The sequence below is a fragment of the Pholcus phalangioides genome, unplaced genomic scaffold, assembly GCF_987345545.1.
Source record: "Pholcus phalangioides strain wild (caught in Gottingen) unplaced genomic scaffold, Ppha-v1.0 ptg000007l_1, whole genome shotgun sequence".
Classification (NCBI taxonomy): domain Eukaryota; kingdom Metazoa; phylum Arthropoda; class Arachnida; order Araneae; family Pholcidae; genus Pholcus; species Pholcus phalangioides.
The window spans coordinates 33,721,803-33,736,849 of NW_028301600.1; the positions used below are offsets into that span (position 1 = coordinate 33,721,803).

A 15,047-nucleotide genomic window follows, 5' to 3' on the forward strand; every position below is an offset into this window, starting at 1 on the left:
AATCGGTGACCCTAGTTGCATCCGGGATAGTGAGACCATTCAACTAGTAAGAGAACCGTGGGTTGTTCGAACCAAAATGAGCAACCATGCACTTATCAACGCTAAACGACATGCTCCATTCATTTGCCCATGCTGCAATCCTGTTTAGACTGGTCTGGAGCGACTCCCTATCGTTTTGATTCCCGACTGTCCCCATTAGCTTGACATCATCTGCAAATTTGCTAGTAATCTGATCTGATCGAGTTTATCGATAAAAAGTGAAAAAAGTATGGGGCCAAGGACACTTCCCTGAGGAACTCCACTTGTGACGTCGGTCCAACCAGAAAATTCCCCGTTCACCATAACTTGTTGCGACCTATCTCTTAAACACAATTCTATCCAATTCAGCAAGTTGCCCCCAATTCCAATCTCGTGTAAACGCTTCAAGAGTTTGCCATGTTGGACCCGATCGAATGCCTTCTGGAAATCAAGGTAAATAACGTGTCAACATTTTTGCTCTTACCCAAAGCCTTAGTCACGTGATCATAGAAGCAAAGGAGGTTAGTTACACATGACTTCCCCTTCCTGAACCCATGCTGATTATCCGACAATACATTATTCTCGTCTATCCACTTCAAAAAACTGCCTTTTGATGATAATTTCCAAAATTATCATCAAAAGGCAGTTATACATAAGGCAAATACACGAAAAACACTAAAATCCTAATGCATTTTGACACCAAAGGGTGGGATCTTCAGAGGAAAAGTATTTAACCATTAATCATGCTGAACAAGTTTTTCACTTGGTTTGAATACCAAATCTTAACACTTGGTTGCTCAGCAGAAAAAGTTTGTTCACTTCAGACGTCTTGGTCAGAATAAAATTTCTGACCAAAGACCGACTGTTGGCCACGGTCTTTGGCTGCACAGCTATTGTTTTGCCAGAACAACATATACCATGCTGAAATCTTGTACTGAAGATGATTTAACAAAAGTTGACACTTGGTAGAGGCATATCAAGTTAACCTTGGATCTCAACAAAACTAAATATATAAATTTTAAATTATATAACAAAAATATTGAAACACTCATAATTAGGTGCCAAGAGTTAGAATGTTCTGGTGACCAATGTTTCTGCCCCATTATTATTTGAAACAAATGAGTTTAAAAATTTAAGAGTCACTATAAACAAAAATTTCAAATGGAACTCATGTAACTGCACTTAGTAACAAAATACATGTGTTAGTTTATATTGTTTGAAAAATATTATATCTCAATTTATTCATACAATTTATTTTGCTTGCTTTTATTCAATATACTATATGTGTTTGGGGAAGTGATCATAAAACTAACTTGAATGTGTTGAAAAAACTATAAACATTATTTCCTTTCATAACTCTATACCATCTGCCTATGCTTATAAATCAGACTATAAATGTAATGTCAGTCCCCAGTTCTCAGCATTGTCACACCAAGGCCTCTATAATATTTGTCTTTATTTGTATATTTTGTTTTAGTACTTGATATTTATTATGAAAGTGTTTGTCACCATAAAAGAAATTTATGTTATATACTCTGGATGGATCAAGCAATTCCTTGAGTTGAATATTATTCTTAGATTGGCGATTCCTAAAGTTAAAGGAAGCTACTAAAGGCTCTAATTCAGCGCCTCATGCCCATAGTGCTTGAAATAAGGTAGGCAGGGTTGTGTCTCCAGTGATGTACATGGTAGGACCTGGGTTAAATTCCCAGCTGAGACCAGATAATTTTTCTTACCGAGTTCCCCTTGAAAAGTACCCAGAAAAAACGTCTATTTTATAGAATCTAACGAGTTTGTCATAAAAGCAACTACGCAATTCATTTGATAATTTTGTCACCACGATCATTTTCTGTACACAAGGGCTAATTAAACCGGGACCTACAATTTATTGATGATTCCAAACGGCAGCCTTTTTTTTTTAATACTTACAGAGAGGTTGGTGCGCTAACCCCTCGATGTGCGAATCCCTGCAGTAGCAATCTTTTTCTGTGGTCATGTCATAGTTTTTGTTGCACCCAGGGTTGGTCTGATTTTGCCCAACCCAAAAAAAACCCAACAAAAACTACACCTTAAAACTTCACTTACTTACAAACAGTATACTTTCTAATGATGTTATTGCATTGTCATACTCTATCTGTGGCGCCCGCAAAGGTGGGGTTTGCAGGGCTCCAGCCATTGACAAATCTTATTATTTTTGAGATTTTCTTTTACACTATAAACTCATTACAGAGGGCTCCATGAAAGATCTCTGTTAAGGGGTCTTGGCTCCAGGATGTTGGGGGGGGGGGGGTCATGAGACTATCTTAAGAAAAACACAAATAAATCTATGCATTCAATGCTATTTAAATTATATTTCTACCCATTGTATTTTAAATGTCTTTTTTTTACAAGAAAATAAACATTTTCATGAATGTTTTCTAACTCACAATTACCAACCCTTTTCATTAACACCTTCTGATTTGAGTGATCTATACACTTTCACTAATTTCTTTGCTTTTTCACACACAGTTTTGACCATACTAGTCCAAAAGTAAAAAAACATGCTCGATTGATACAGATGTGGATGTAATTGAATGTAGGTCTTACAAACATTTGCAAAAAAGTCTGCATTTAAAATCTTATTTCTTTCTGCCTTGCAAGGAATGATTTGCCACCACTTTTTTGTTTCAACTGACTATCACATTTGTGAAAACATTTTATTCCAGGATAGAAATCAAAGTCTTCTATTTGAAACATCTGCAGTGCAATAACAAATTCTGTATTCAGTTTTTCGAGCCATTGTTCAGCAGAAGCTTCTTGTTCCTTAGTTAATCTTTTTCCTCTCAAAGCAGGATCAGTGATATTTACCAGGAAATGAAATGGAGTTAGTGCTTTTTCAAAGCGATGTGCAACACACTCCTTATACGAAGATAATTCTTTACTTTCCAATACATCTAGCCATATTTCTACTGTCTGTCCTAGAGTAGATATAGCTCTGTAAATTATCTCTAGGGCTTTACCAATACTCAATAACTGCACTTGCAAGTTGACACATTGTCTATATAATCCTTTGTTATCTAAAACATCACAACACTTTTTTCAATTTCTTCTTTATGTTCAATGGATATTTCTATGTATTTTTTGGTAATTATGGATGAATGAAGAAAGGCAAGCTTCATCAGAATTCCACCTTGTTTCATTAGGTAATTGTGGCCTTTGTCCATCCTTTTCCATAAGCCACGTAAGTGGTCTATGGTGTGTTGTCTAAAATATTTTTGCATTTCTACTACTTATTTTACCACGGTTTTTATTGTATGTGTTTATTTGTCTGTCTTAAAACTTTATATACTATTTATGATATTGGTATTTTCCACATATGTTTTAATCAGAGTTTTATATTTTTTTATGTATTTTTCATTTTTTATGTGTGAATCCAGAGTATTGTAAATTTTTGGTCCTAAATAGATAAATTGTTTTTTTATTATAGTTTTACGAGGAAGAATTATTTGAAATTGCGTTCCGTTATTTCTGATATTTCTTTGAATTTGTCTTATTTTAAACCAATCTGTATTTTTGAATAGAAAGAGTAATAGTCTATAAACATAGGTTTTACGAACATTTGATCTGTAGTCATTTATTTGGATATTTGCTGGATGATGAGTATCTGGCCTGATTATATTTAAGCTTTTGTTTATTGTTTTGTTGAGTAATTGGATATTACAGTTATAATCACCTCCCCATACACAAATTCCATAATGAATGGTGGACAGGATCCAAGCATTGTAAATAGTTATCAAAAAGTTTTCTGAAATAATGTTTCTGGGGTTATATATTCTTATATTATAATATTTTATTCTATTGTTGATAATTTCTATATTATTTTTCCATTTCAAATCTCTACTAAATGTTATTCCTAAATACTTGAAGGTTTCAGTCTTTTCTATTTGAGGGCAATCGCAGAGCTCATTCATACAATTTAGAGAGTGATACCTTATCTGAAATGAAATGGCAACGTCATTTCTTCGAAGTTGAAATTTTATGTATTTTGTTTTCGAGACGTTTAACTGGAGTTTATTTCTATGGAGCCAATATTGAATTCGATTTAAGTCTTCTTCTGTATATTGCTTTAATACTTGATGACTTGAAGCTGATATGCTCAATGCTGCATCGTCGGCAAATGTAACTAATTTCCCATGCAGTTGCAAAGAATGAATGTCATTTATATATACTAAAAATGCCAATGGTCCTAAAATTGATCCCTGAGGAATTCTTTTTCTTATTATCTTATAATCACATAATATATTATTTATTTTAACAGCTTGCTTTCTATTTTCAAGATAACTCGTAAGCCAGTTAAAAATTTTCTCCCTTAAACCTGCATTATAGAATTTTTTCATTAATATATCATGATCGATACTTTCAAACGCTTTCTTTATATCTAAGGGCTAAGTTTTTATTATTTTTATTATTTTCGGTGTAGATATATTCAGAGAATTTCAAAATGGCCATTTCTGTATTCATATTTTTTCGGAAACCAAACTGTGAACTCGAAAAATAACTATGTTTGTCAAGAAAATTCACAATTTTATTTCTAACAACTGATTCGATTACTTTTGAGAATATGGGCAAAATCGAAATGGGGCGAAATTTTTTTAAGTTATTTTTATTTCCGGTCTTATAGATGGGTTTTACAATTGCGTATTTTAATTTTTTCACAAATTTCCCTTCTAATATGGAAGTGTTTACAAGATAGAGTAAGAATTTAGAATGATATTTATACACTATTTTTAACATCTTTGCAGTAATACCATCATAACCACATGCTTTATTATTTCCCAAACTATTTATCACTATTTGTAAACTTTTTTCATTTATTGGGCTGAATACCATTAAATCTCTTTCGGAGTATGAAACATGATCCATATGTTCATCTACATCGGGAGAAATGTTTTCAACTGTGTTGATGAAAAAACCATTAAAATCTTCAGCCAATTTAGCATCATTTAGGGATTCTGGTAAAACAATCCGTGGCTGAGGTCCCTTAACAATCATGTTCACAAGTCTCCATTGTTTTCTATTATTTTTGCCACATTAACTCTTGCTTGATAGTATCCATAGCCCCTTTTAGCTATTTCCACACAGAATTCTGCTGTTTTCTTGTGAGAGGACACATTCTACAGCATCTATTAAGTGGGTGCTCTTGCCAGTGTGGATACTCACTGCGATGGAGTCAGCATTTGCATTTGACCAACCATCCAACATCAGAGTGATAATTGAATTTTTTAATTCCTCTGCCATTAGCATATTGACAGTTTTATCTGCCTCATCTAATAATGATCCAGCTAAGTTCTTCCTATTAGGAGGGGTATAACCTGGATGCAAAGCATTTCTCTAAATGCATCACTATCAGCTATGTTAAAAGGTATATTATTAGCATAAAAAAATTTGGATACTTTTCGATTAAGAACTAACCTCTGGCAGTCACTTGTTTCACCAATAAATTGTCTTATTGACCTTTGGTGTTTGGGTTTTGATGTTCCAGCATCCACAATAGTATTTGAACTTCAGCATGTAGAAACATCACCTTCAAGGGGTTGCTTTCTTTTCAATGAAGATGTTTCTTCATTGCAGGAAGATTCATTATCAGTGTTTGAAAAACACAAAAACAAATCACTTGCTATTTGTTATCAGTTTTATTCACAGGTCCATTCAATGGGCTGTTTTCTTAAAAACCTTCAGTACTTGACATCGCAGACTAAATTTTACCACCAAAATTCACACTTCTCTTTAAGTAAAATTTAGAACTTGGACAGTTTATACTACAACTTGTCTAGCTAAACAGCAGAAAGAAATGATGAAATGCTGTATCCAGGAGGGAAAACATCCATTATACAGTCCAGTCCGACTGGACTTGAGGTATTGGTGAAACTGGTCAAAATAATTTGAATGGGGAAATGGAGATAATGCTGAAGAAAAATGGAAAGAATTTTCATTGGTGCAATTTGTATGTATATATGCAGGGGCATCAGAAGTGTTTTCAACCCGTGGGTGCTCACACAGGCATACGCCGGGGTAGGGGTGCCCCCCCCCAAGGATATCAAAAATTACAAACTATTAGTAAAAATAAAAATATTAAAAAAAAAAACAAATATATTTTTGTAGAAATTCTGTATACCATGGGCGGCTCGAGGCAAAACTCTCACCCATGCGAGACATTGGTAATGCATCACTTTGGCGTATAAGCTGCATCAGTGAAGCGATCCCAAAAATTGACAGCTGTGTTCCTAGCTAGATAAAATGCATCAAAAGTTAGTTTTCTCCGAGAGTAATTAATGCACTATACTTCGAGTGTTTTTACAGACACGAATACAGACGAGAGAGAACACATTCTCTCTAAACTTTTCTGCAATTGTTTTTTCTCTTTATTCCTGATGATGTACTTTTCGCTATAGCCATAGGTGTAAAGTTATTCAAAATGTTAGGGGGCTCAGTTTCAATATAACAAAACTTTGTTTATATGATGAGTCGTGTAAACGAAGTTTGTACGCTCACACAGGTCGTCATACAAATGTGAAAATCGTTTTACTGATTTTTTTTCAAAGTGACCCCTCCCCTTCTCCAATCATAGCCCTTTTTTAAAGAATTTGATGGTTTTAATTCCAAAACATTGGTTTCTATTTCTGAGAAAAAAAAAGTGGAAGGCTGTGTGTGGTGCACAATGCCGCAAGTTTTGATATGAACACTTTCTTTGTGCCTTGAATCTCATTGTCTGTATTTTCTTTCTTTCAAAAAGAGCGCGCGGACCAGGCTGTATCAGATTTAGCCAATTTTAGTCATTGCCCCTGTGAAGGAGCGGGACCATGTCAGAGAAAACTTTTATAAACAATATGTCGCTACTGACATATCCGTAAAAGTGGGTGACCATTAATCAGGGGTTTGAAATGCATACTTTTATTACACAAGGGTAAATTATTATTTGGCTGTAAAAGAGGTGTGACAGCACCTGAGAGATGTCCGTTAAGAGGGGTTTTACTGTATAAGAAAAATGAGTTAATTGTTTTCTCACTAAAGCTCGCTCATCTCCAAGGATACCATTAAGAACAGTTGATTTTGAACATTTGGTTCACGTGTTTAGGCACATTGCCTGTTAGTTCCACTTTTTATCCATATCTGTGGCAAGGTCGTCTTAAGAGCATCATGAGCCCTGGGGTTGAGTGATTTTTTTGAGGCCCTTCCTGGCAAATTCCGGAAATATCAAACAGTTGTCATTTTTGTGAGGCCCCTGTTTTGTTGAGGCTCCCAGGCTGTGCCCGCATGGGCCCATGTGTTAAGACCGTGCTGCCAATCATTTTAAGTCACGAAAAAATTTAAAAGTTGGCGACTCACAAGCTGGGATTTTTGGTGGGTTTCTAGATTGAAATTCCCCCCATTCAGTAAATTTGATGTAAAAAACATAATAATAGAATTTGTACCCCTCCACCCTTTTTAGCCTTCTAAATAGTGGGCCACGCGTCGAGTAATTGTTATTGCCCCAGGCTAGAGTCGTCAGCCCCACCCTTGGAGGAAGGAGGGGGGCCATGGCATCCATCCCAAGAAAGTAGTGAGAGATGAGCAGGCCTAGACATAACCTGAGTTCCCAAAAATCCTCCTAAAACAGTGGTTCTCAACCTTTTTCAAACCACGGCCCAATGAATCAAATTTCTATGAGTCTATCACCTGGTCTACAATATTTTACTCGTTTATAATATAATAAATAATTAATAAACAACCAACTACTTTTTAATTCTGCACAAATCAATTGATTAATTAATTAATTTAAACACTTTTAAGAGATTAATTAATTTAAAACCCTTTTAATCAATTTATGAGTCGAATTTATTATAATCTTACGGTCTTAATGGACTATTAGACCATTTTTCCTTTTTGGTACTGTATTAATAATGCACAGAAGTCAAAATAGGTACGTATGAACAAAGCGTTTCATCAGCAACTGCAAACATCCTCAATGGAAAATTCAATTCCCAATAATTGATCACAAAATTAATCAAAAGGTTTTAATATTGAATTTCATAGAATAATTTTGTATAGTTTTCATTCACAGTGGGAAATGAGAATCTTGCCAGATGCATTTAAATTTATTTGTGCTGACTTACATCGACGTAACACTTATTAATTAGCATGTTTTTTCAATAATTTAGTGTAAACTATATTTTATGACCGAATTTTGTATTTAATTTTAGCTAGAAAAAAGTAATGATATAAAAAAATTCTACATTGTATCTCACCATAAAAGTCAGCTGAAGAGCAGGAGATTGTTCAATTTTGGGCGAAACGCTAATTTAGGTATATTCACACGGCATATGCTCATGTGTATATATATAAATTGCGTAACTTTATAAATTTCAAACAATTTTTCTACTCTAAAATTTGAAAACTTTTCTCTAAATTTGTAACAAAAATTTATATTTGTGAACCTATCATTTGAATAAATGAACAATACAACAGTGGAAAAAAAAAATCACAATGGAAACTCTCAACATAATTCACTGCATGCAAAGAAAACTGTATGGTACATCACCAGTCATGTGCACCTTGATGACTGATTCAAAACACAATATATTCAGCAGGTACTTCACTGATTAGTCGCTGACATTTGCCATGCACATGTCAATTACTTCGTTCATTTCTGAGAACAGGTTAATACGTCTTCCATCGTTATAATTGGACGATAATTTATCGTCCAATTATTTAGATTTTTAGGGGTTTTGCGGCTGGTCATAAATATCGGAAATTCCCAATCACTCACCAGTTATTCTACTTTGAAGTTATGCAGCTTGGCCTCTGGCGAGTAGCACAAATGTAAAACGTGTGTCTGTGGATCCCCTGTCCTATTGATACACTAACTATATCCCTGAAGCAAAGCAAGAAAGCCTCCACGCAACCGAAAATTTAGAGAAAGAGGTGGTGTGGAAAATGCCTCTTTATTGGCAGATAAAGACAAGCAATAGTTTCAGGGGGGGGGGGAATTCAAAACGCATAGACGGCAAACCCAGATTTCTCATTCTTCCCTTGTTCAATCATGGCCCTCACAAGGGTGGGGCTGACAGGGCTCCAGTCCTGGGATCTAGGATGATTCGCATCATTTTTTTGTTTTTCCCACTATAAATTCACCATAATGTGCCCGCAAAAGATCCCAGCCTAGAGGCCCTGCTCTAGGATGTGAGGGCCATGTGTGTTCAATATTTGCAGAAACAATTACAAATTTATGCTTATAACAAATATTTATTTCTGAATCTTGAGGTGATCCACTCCTTGCAACAAAATGCTTTTCCGAGTCCGACGCCATTTCATCATCGGTCAGACCTCGTTATAATGTCACACCTGATGACCGAATAAATATGACTTCATTAACGGGGTGATTTAATAACGTGTAAAAGTTTTGCCAGTTAAGCTAGCAGGACTTTAAGAAACTGACATTATAGGCGTGTTCATGGTGAGAGTGGTCAAAGTTATATAGAGGTCTTACTGTATATCAATGATTCCCAGATAGTGAGCCACATGGCTCTCCCATGAAGGAAGGTCCCACAGTGATCCTGGCTGCAGTCTCAGGAGGAATGTTTTATGGTTTTTTACAGGGCTGTCATTTCAACTTTTTCTGGGGGGGGGGGCAAAGAACATGTACTAATATATGTATATATATATATTTGTATAGCATGCATTATAAAAGAGCAACTGACAGAAAACAGATTTATTTGAAACATTTCAAAAGTCAGAGTATAGCGCCAAAAGGCAGCTTTATACACATAACCCGAAATTATAAAATTAGAGATGAAATGGGAAGACATAATAAAATTAGAAGAAATTTAAAAAAAAGAAAGAAATATGGATCAATGAGGAGGTCGTTCTCAAGGGGGAACCCCCCCACATTGCTCTAAACTGCAATATAAATAAATATCTAAAATACAGCAACCTAAAATAAGAGCAATTATCATAAAAAAAAATAATGATCATAACAAAAAATTTCTTTGACCATAAAAAATTATGGTTGTCTTATCTAAGTATCTGTATCTATCTAAGTATCTATCTAAGTATCTTTTTCGAATTTCTCGATTTATCCCTATGCAATTATTTTATTTCTTTTCAAATGTCTCAAACATTAATACGATGAATATATTTATAATTATTAACTAAAAAAATATGGAAAAAGTTTATGAGAGATCAAGCCTGATAAGGCACCTGACTAATACCAGAGGTAGTGTGCTTGATTTCAAACAGACTAAAACACTTCAAAGTTTTCTAAAAATTATCATTAAAATTAAGATAAAATAAAACTGAGATTGATTTGTACCTGAACAACTAAAAACGATAATGTATCAGGTACATAAACTGAGACATCCGATAAAAGGTAATGAATTCGAAAAATATCAAAAATTTCACAAGAACTTACTTTGCATAGTGACAGTGATGGAAAACCACATTTAGTGGGACGAAATACTTTGAATGTAACATCACAGTCTGATGATCGCAAAAATTCTAAAGCTTCCTGGAGTGTGAAAACAAAATTGTTTAAATACTTTGAAAAATTAATTAAATTAGAAATAAATTGGGTTTATACACTATATGGCCACAAGTCAGTGTTCACTTGAGAGAGATTTTTCGAAATTTCTAGAAAAACAATTGATGAATTGTTTTGAAATTTTGGACATATGAACCTAATGCTTGAATCTTCACACGAAAGTGTGAGTATAATCACTAGTGCATTTAGGGGAATCAACAAGAAATTAAAAAATTTTTTTGATCAACCCTGTATCATAAAAAGCTACAAAGGATTTGTAAATTTCCTGAACTAAAGGGTTGGCGAAAAATAAGTTTACCACTTCAGAGAGATCTGGAGGGCGTTCAGCTTAAAATGATACAAAATTTAACCAACACGTAATTCATACTTGTCATTTATTAAATAAGAAATACAAAAATCGCTTGATAAGTGGTGCTGGAGCATACAAATAAATATATTGAATATGTTTACATATATAATAACAATGTTTAATATGTAGCACTTAAACTGATCAATATGCCCTTCATTTTGAAATATAATTTTGCTCCAAATGCAAAATTATATCCTCCACAGCTGAACATAGAGAATCAGCCAAAACATTCCGAACAGGTTTTTTTATGGTCGATGTCCTTTTTTTGGGAAACCCTGCCACCAAAAGTCAAAAAGAGTGATATCCAGTAAGTGAGGAGGTCATGCTGTAGGAAAAGACGGCTGATCACCCGTGCATCTGTGAAATACTGTCTTACCAATTACTTTACAGAACAAGCTACTGAAAGCATCCACGCTGTTTAAGTTGTGAAATCTAAAATCCCTCAGCATATCATAGTACAATTGTCTTGTGACAGAACAGGTTTGGATTCAATTTGCTTTTTATCTCTTCAAAAACAAATATGACCCAATAATAAAAGTGGTCATAATACTATACTACACTGTCACTTTTTTAGGATGCAAGAGTTGTTTCTGGATAGTGTGAGGGCTTTACGCTGCCCAAACTCAACAATTGTAATTGTCAACTAGGTTATTCAGGCAAAAGTGGGCTTTGTCAGTCTACAGAATGTTCCCTGGCCAATTGACATCAACTACCATTTGAGCAAAGGAACTGAAGTCTAAAGGTTTTACAAATCTCTTCATGCAATAGGTACACGTTTGGTTATGTAGGGATAAAAATATAAAATCAGCTACATGAAGGTTAGTATAGTGTAATACGGCATATCTGCAGCACGGGAAAACAACTAGAACACTCACAATACCATGTGGCAATTCGCTGCTAGCTTCCCCAACTGCGGTAGCCCTATCTTCAATGTAAGCAGGCTGTCCTCTATCCGTGAGAATGCCAAGTTGCCCAGTCATTTAATATTTTTGTACCATCTTGCACGGGGCACAACAGACACATTGGACGTCTTCATATCTGCTTCATATGGTGGAGTTCTTTTACAGCTGCAACAGACTTTTGTTGGTTCTGGTAGAATCAGTTTACCAGTAGAGCTTTTTCTTGCAACGTAGGCATGATGTGCAAATAAGTATCTGATGTCCCTCCCCAATCCGCCTTCTTATCCAACAAACGCCAATAGGCATGTGCTGTAATGCAATTTGAGTCTCTTTTCAATACATTGAAATAAATATCATTCATGTTAGAGTAGCATCTATAGGTGAATTAGGGTACTTAATTTTTTTTTAAATGTGAAGATCATTTGAATTATCTCTATAAATTTGTCTTATTTGGAGCAGTAGAACACACTTCACAGCTCTCTGAAATGGGAAACTTATTTCTTCCTAACCCTGTATTTTACTTGCTCTGAGCCATGTTTGTAAGCATTTCTGTGAAAATCACTTGTATACAGTTATCCCTCGCATTACAGGATTTTGCTTTATGCGATTTCCCTATAACACAATTTTTATAAGTAGATTTGACGAATTCCAATCAGCAAAATTCAGCTTGGAGTTTAACTTTAATCCTAGAAATGATTAATGACAAAAAAAATTCTGAGATACAACTCACCATATCCAATACCTTCTAGAGCAGGAAGCCTTCGCTCACGATATTTTCGATGCTGTGACGTCACCACACTCCGGCTTAAACTAGAAAGAGAATTTCTTCTTCTCGGCATTCTCCCACGATCCACGCTCTGCTTCTCCCATCGCCATTAAAACATCAGGTTGTAACGAAGGCACGTGGTCGTCGATTAGATATTTTTTTATAGAAATATGTCTGACCCGTATTGCAGAGGAAATTATCTGCCAGGACCAAAAGTATCTGTATTTTATTTTCTGAAATGTGAAGATCTGAAGAAGTGGTGGTTGAATGCCATCCAAAGAAAGGACTTCGTACCGAATGATCGCAGTAGTGTAAGTGCTCATTTCCTAACATTATATTGTTTTATTCTTTAAGAAAAATTTAAAAAAACCAACGAAATGCAAAAAAAATCAACTCCGATATTAAGAATAGAGATGGAACAAATATTCAGCTAATGTTTTGGCCAGATATCAAATATTTCGTGGCCGAATATTAATTTCCTTAAAATTCATCACAATTGTAAATGAAATTAGTGTTTTTAATTAAAAAATGAAATTAGTGTTTTTAATTAAAAATGAAATTAGTGTTTTTAATTAAAAATGAAATTATTGGTAATTTTTAATATTGAATTTTAAGTATGGAATTTTTTTTATTTCAATAGAGATATATTGAAAAACTGGTAATTGGGAGATATTGCCATGATACTGACAAAATTTGACAGATACATAGTACATTAATATTACAAAATGATTTTTGTTTTTAATTAATTACAATTTCATATCCAATCAAGGAAATGTAAATCATTATTTACTCCTAACTAGTAATGCACCATATAATTTATGAACTAGTATTTAACTAGTTATAATAGTAGTATATTATGTATAATTTAGCAGCAGATTATTTGTCCCATCTCTTATGGAGAACAAGTAATGGTCAGAGACTAAATTAATTTCATGTTATTACCAATAGCCATCAGTCTGATTATGCTTATTTTATGTCTAGGTATGTGAACTGCATTTTCTGGCCACGGATTTGGTAACAGAATCTTCGGCTTTTGACAGAAACAGTAGTAATACTTTAACAGCTCCGTTGAAAATTAAGAGAAGAAAGAACGATGTGCCATGCATCTTCGAAGGATATCCCTCAACTTCTATGGCACTTGATTGCCTATTGAACGAAGGTTATCTCCAAACTACAAAAAACACTGAAAGAATGAACGCTGAAAAAGGGCCCTTGAGAGGAAAGTGTGACTGATGCAGCAACATTTTCTCAACAGAGACAAATCAGCAGTATGGAAGATCTACAGTGATGTGTTGAAACATTTGGTCTTGACAATTTTTATGAAGTGTCGTGTCAAATCAGTGACAAATTTTGTGTTTATCATTTGGATATACAACCATACCCACAGATTTCGCATTCAGTGGTTGTAAGTAAGCTTAATGTTTCCGTTTATCTAAAGAGTACTGCATTGAAAACAATTTCAAAATTTACCCTCCCATATAAGTTCACAAATTTCAATGACTTAATTGATATATTAGACACACTTAAAAGTATGAATCCTATGTGTGAGGAAAATTCCTCTAAAATAGATTTCTTCAATGATACTCTGTCTTGTTTGAAGACTGGTGAAAATGAATTACTGATAAATTTTATAGAGGAACAAATTAAGATTAGTCGTTGTGCAAAAAACAACTTTAAATACTCTAATGACATCATAGTATTTGCTACTCTGTTACATTCAATTTCGCCACAAGCGTACAAATTTATAAGATCTAGCAATAAAATGATACTGCTTCATCCATCAACTTTGAGGAGAATTAGTCAGCGACTACCAGTTTCACCAACCGAGGAGGTGAGTCAAAATTTCTTGATATACATAAAAGCCAGAGCAAAATATATTTCTGATGAAGATAAAAAGGTTATTCTCCTTGTTGACGAAATTTACATAAAACCTTATTTTGATTACAAGGGAGGTTCTGTTGGCATGGCCTTCAATACAGAAGAAGTTGCAAAGAGTGCTTTTGTGTTTATGGTTTCCAGCTTAATGTCCTCTTTTAAAGAAGTGCATATTTCACCTGTGTTCAAGATAAATCATGTATTGTTACATAATGTTATTTTAAGTTGTTTTAGGTTTAGAAAATATTGGTTTCACAGTTATTGGTGTTGTCACTGATAACAATGCTATCAATAGAAAAGCAATGAGCTTGTTCACAAAGCCACATAAGAATTTATATATGTATCCCCAGCCTCAGTGTCCATCGAGACCACTATTTTTTGTTATAGATAGTGTGTATTTGTTAAAAAATATCAGAAATAACTGGTTGAATCAAAGAAATGATGGCAAGTGCTATTTTTACCTGAACTTTGATGTTTCAGTTGACAATTTTTGTACAGCATCATTGAAACAACTGTATGACAGACTCTGCAAATGTTGTCTCATATGCAAAAGGGCTAACATGGAAATCTCTGACCTTCTAATTT

The 15,047-nt window shown here is 34.3% G+C and overlaps 1 protein-coding gene across 2 annotated transcripts in view; it reads right to left on the reverse strand.

The window, feature by feature from the left end:
• Positions 1-15,047, reverse strand: part of LOC149085214 (uncharacterized) — a 123,710-nt gene that overhangs the window by 34,206 nt on the left and 74,457 nt on the right. For both annotated transcript variants that reach the window (XM_089233078.1, XM_089233079.1), the window contains one exon: positions 10,445-10,540. In XM_089233078.1, coding sequence (XP_089089204.1) covers positions 10,445-10,540 — 96 coding nt within the window. The remainder of the gene's footprint in view (positions 1-10,444; positions 10,541-15,047) is intronic.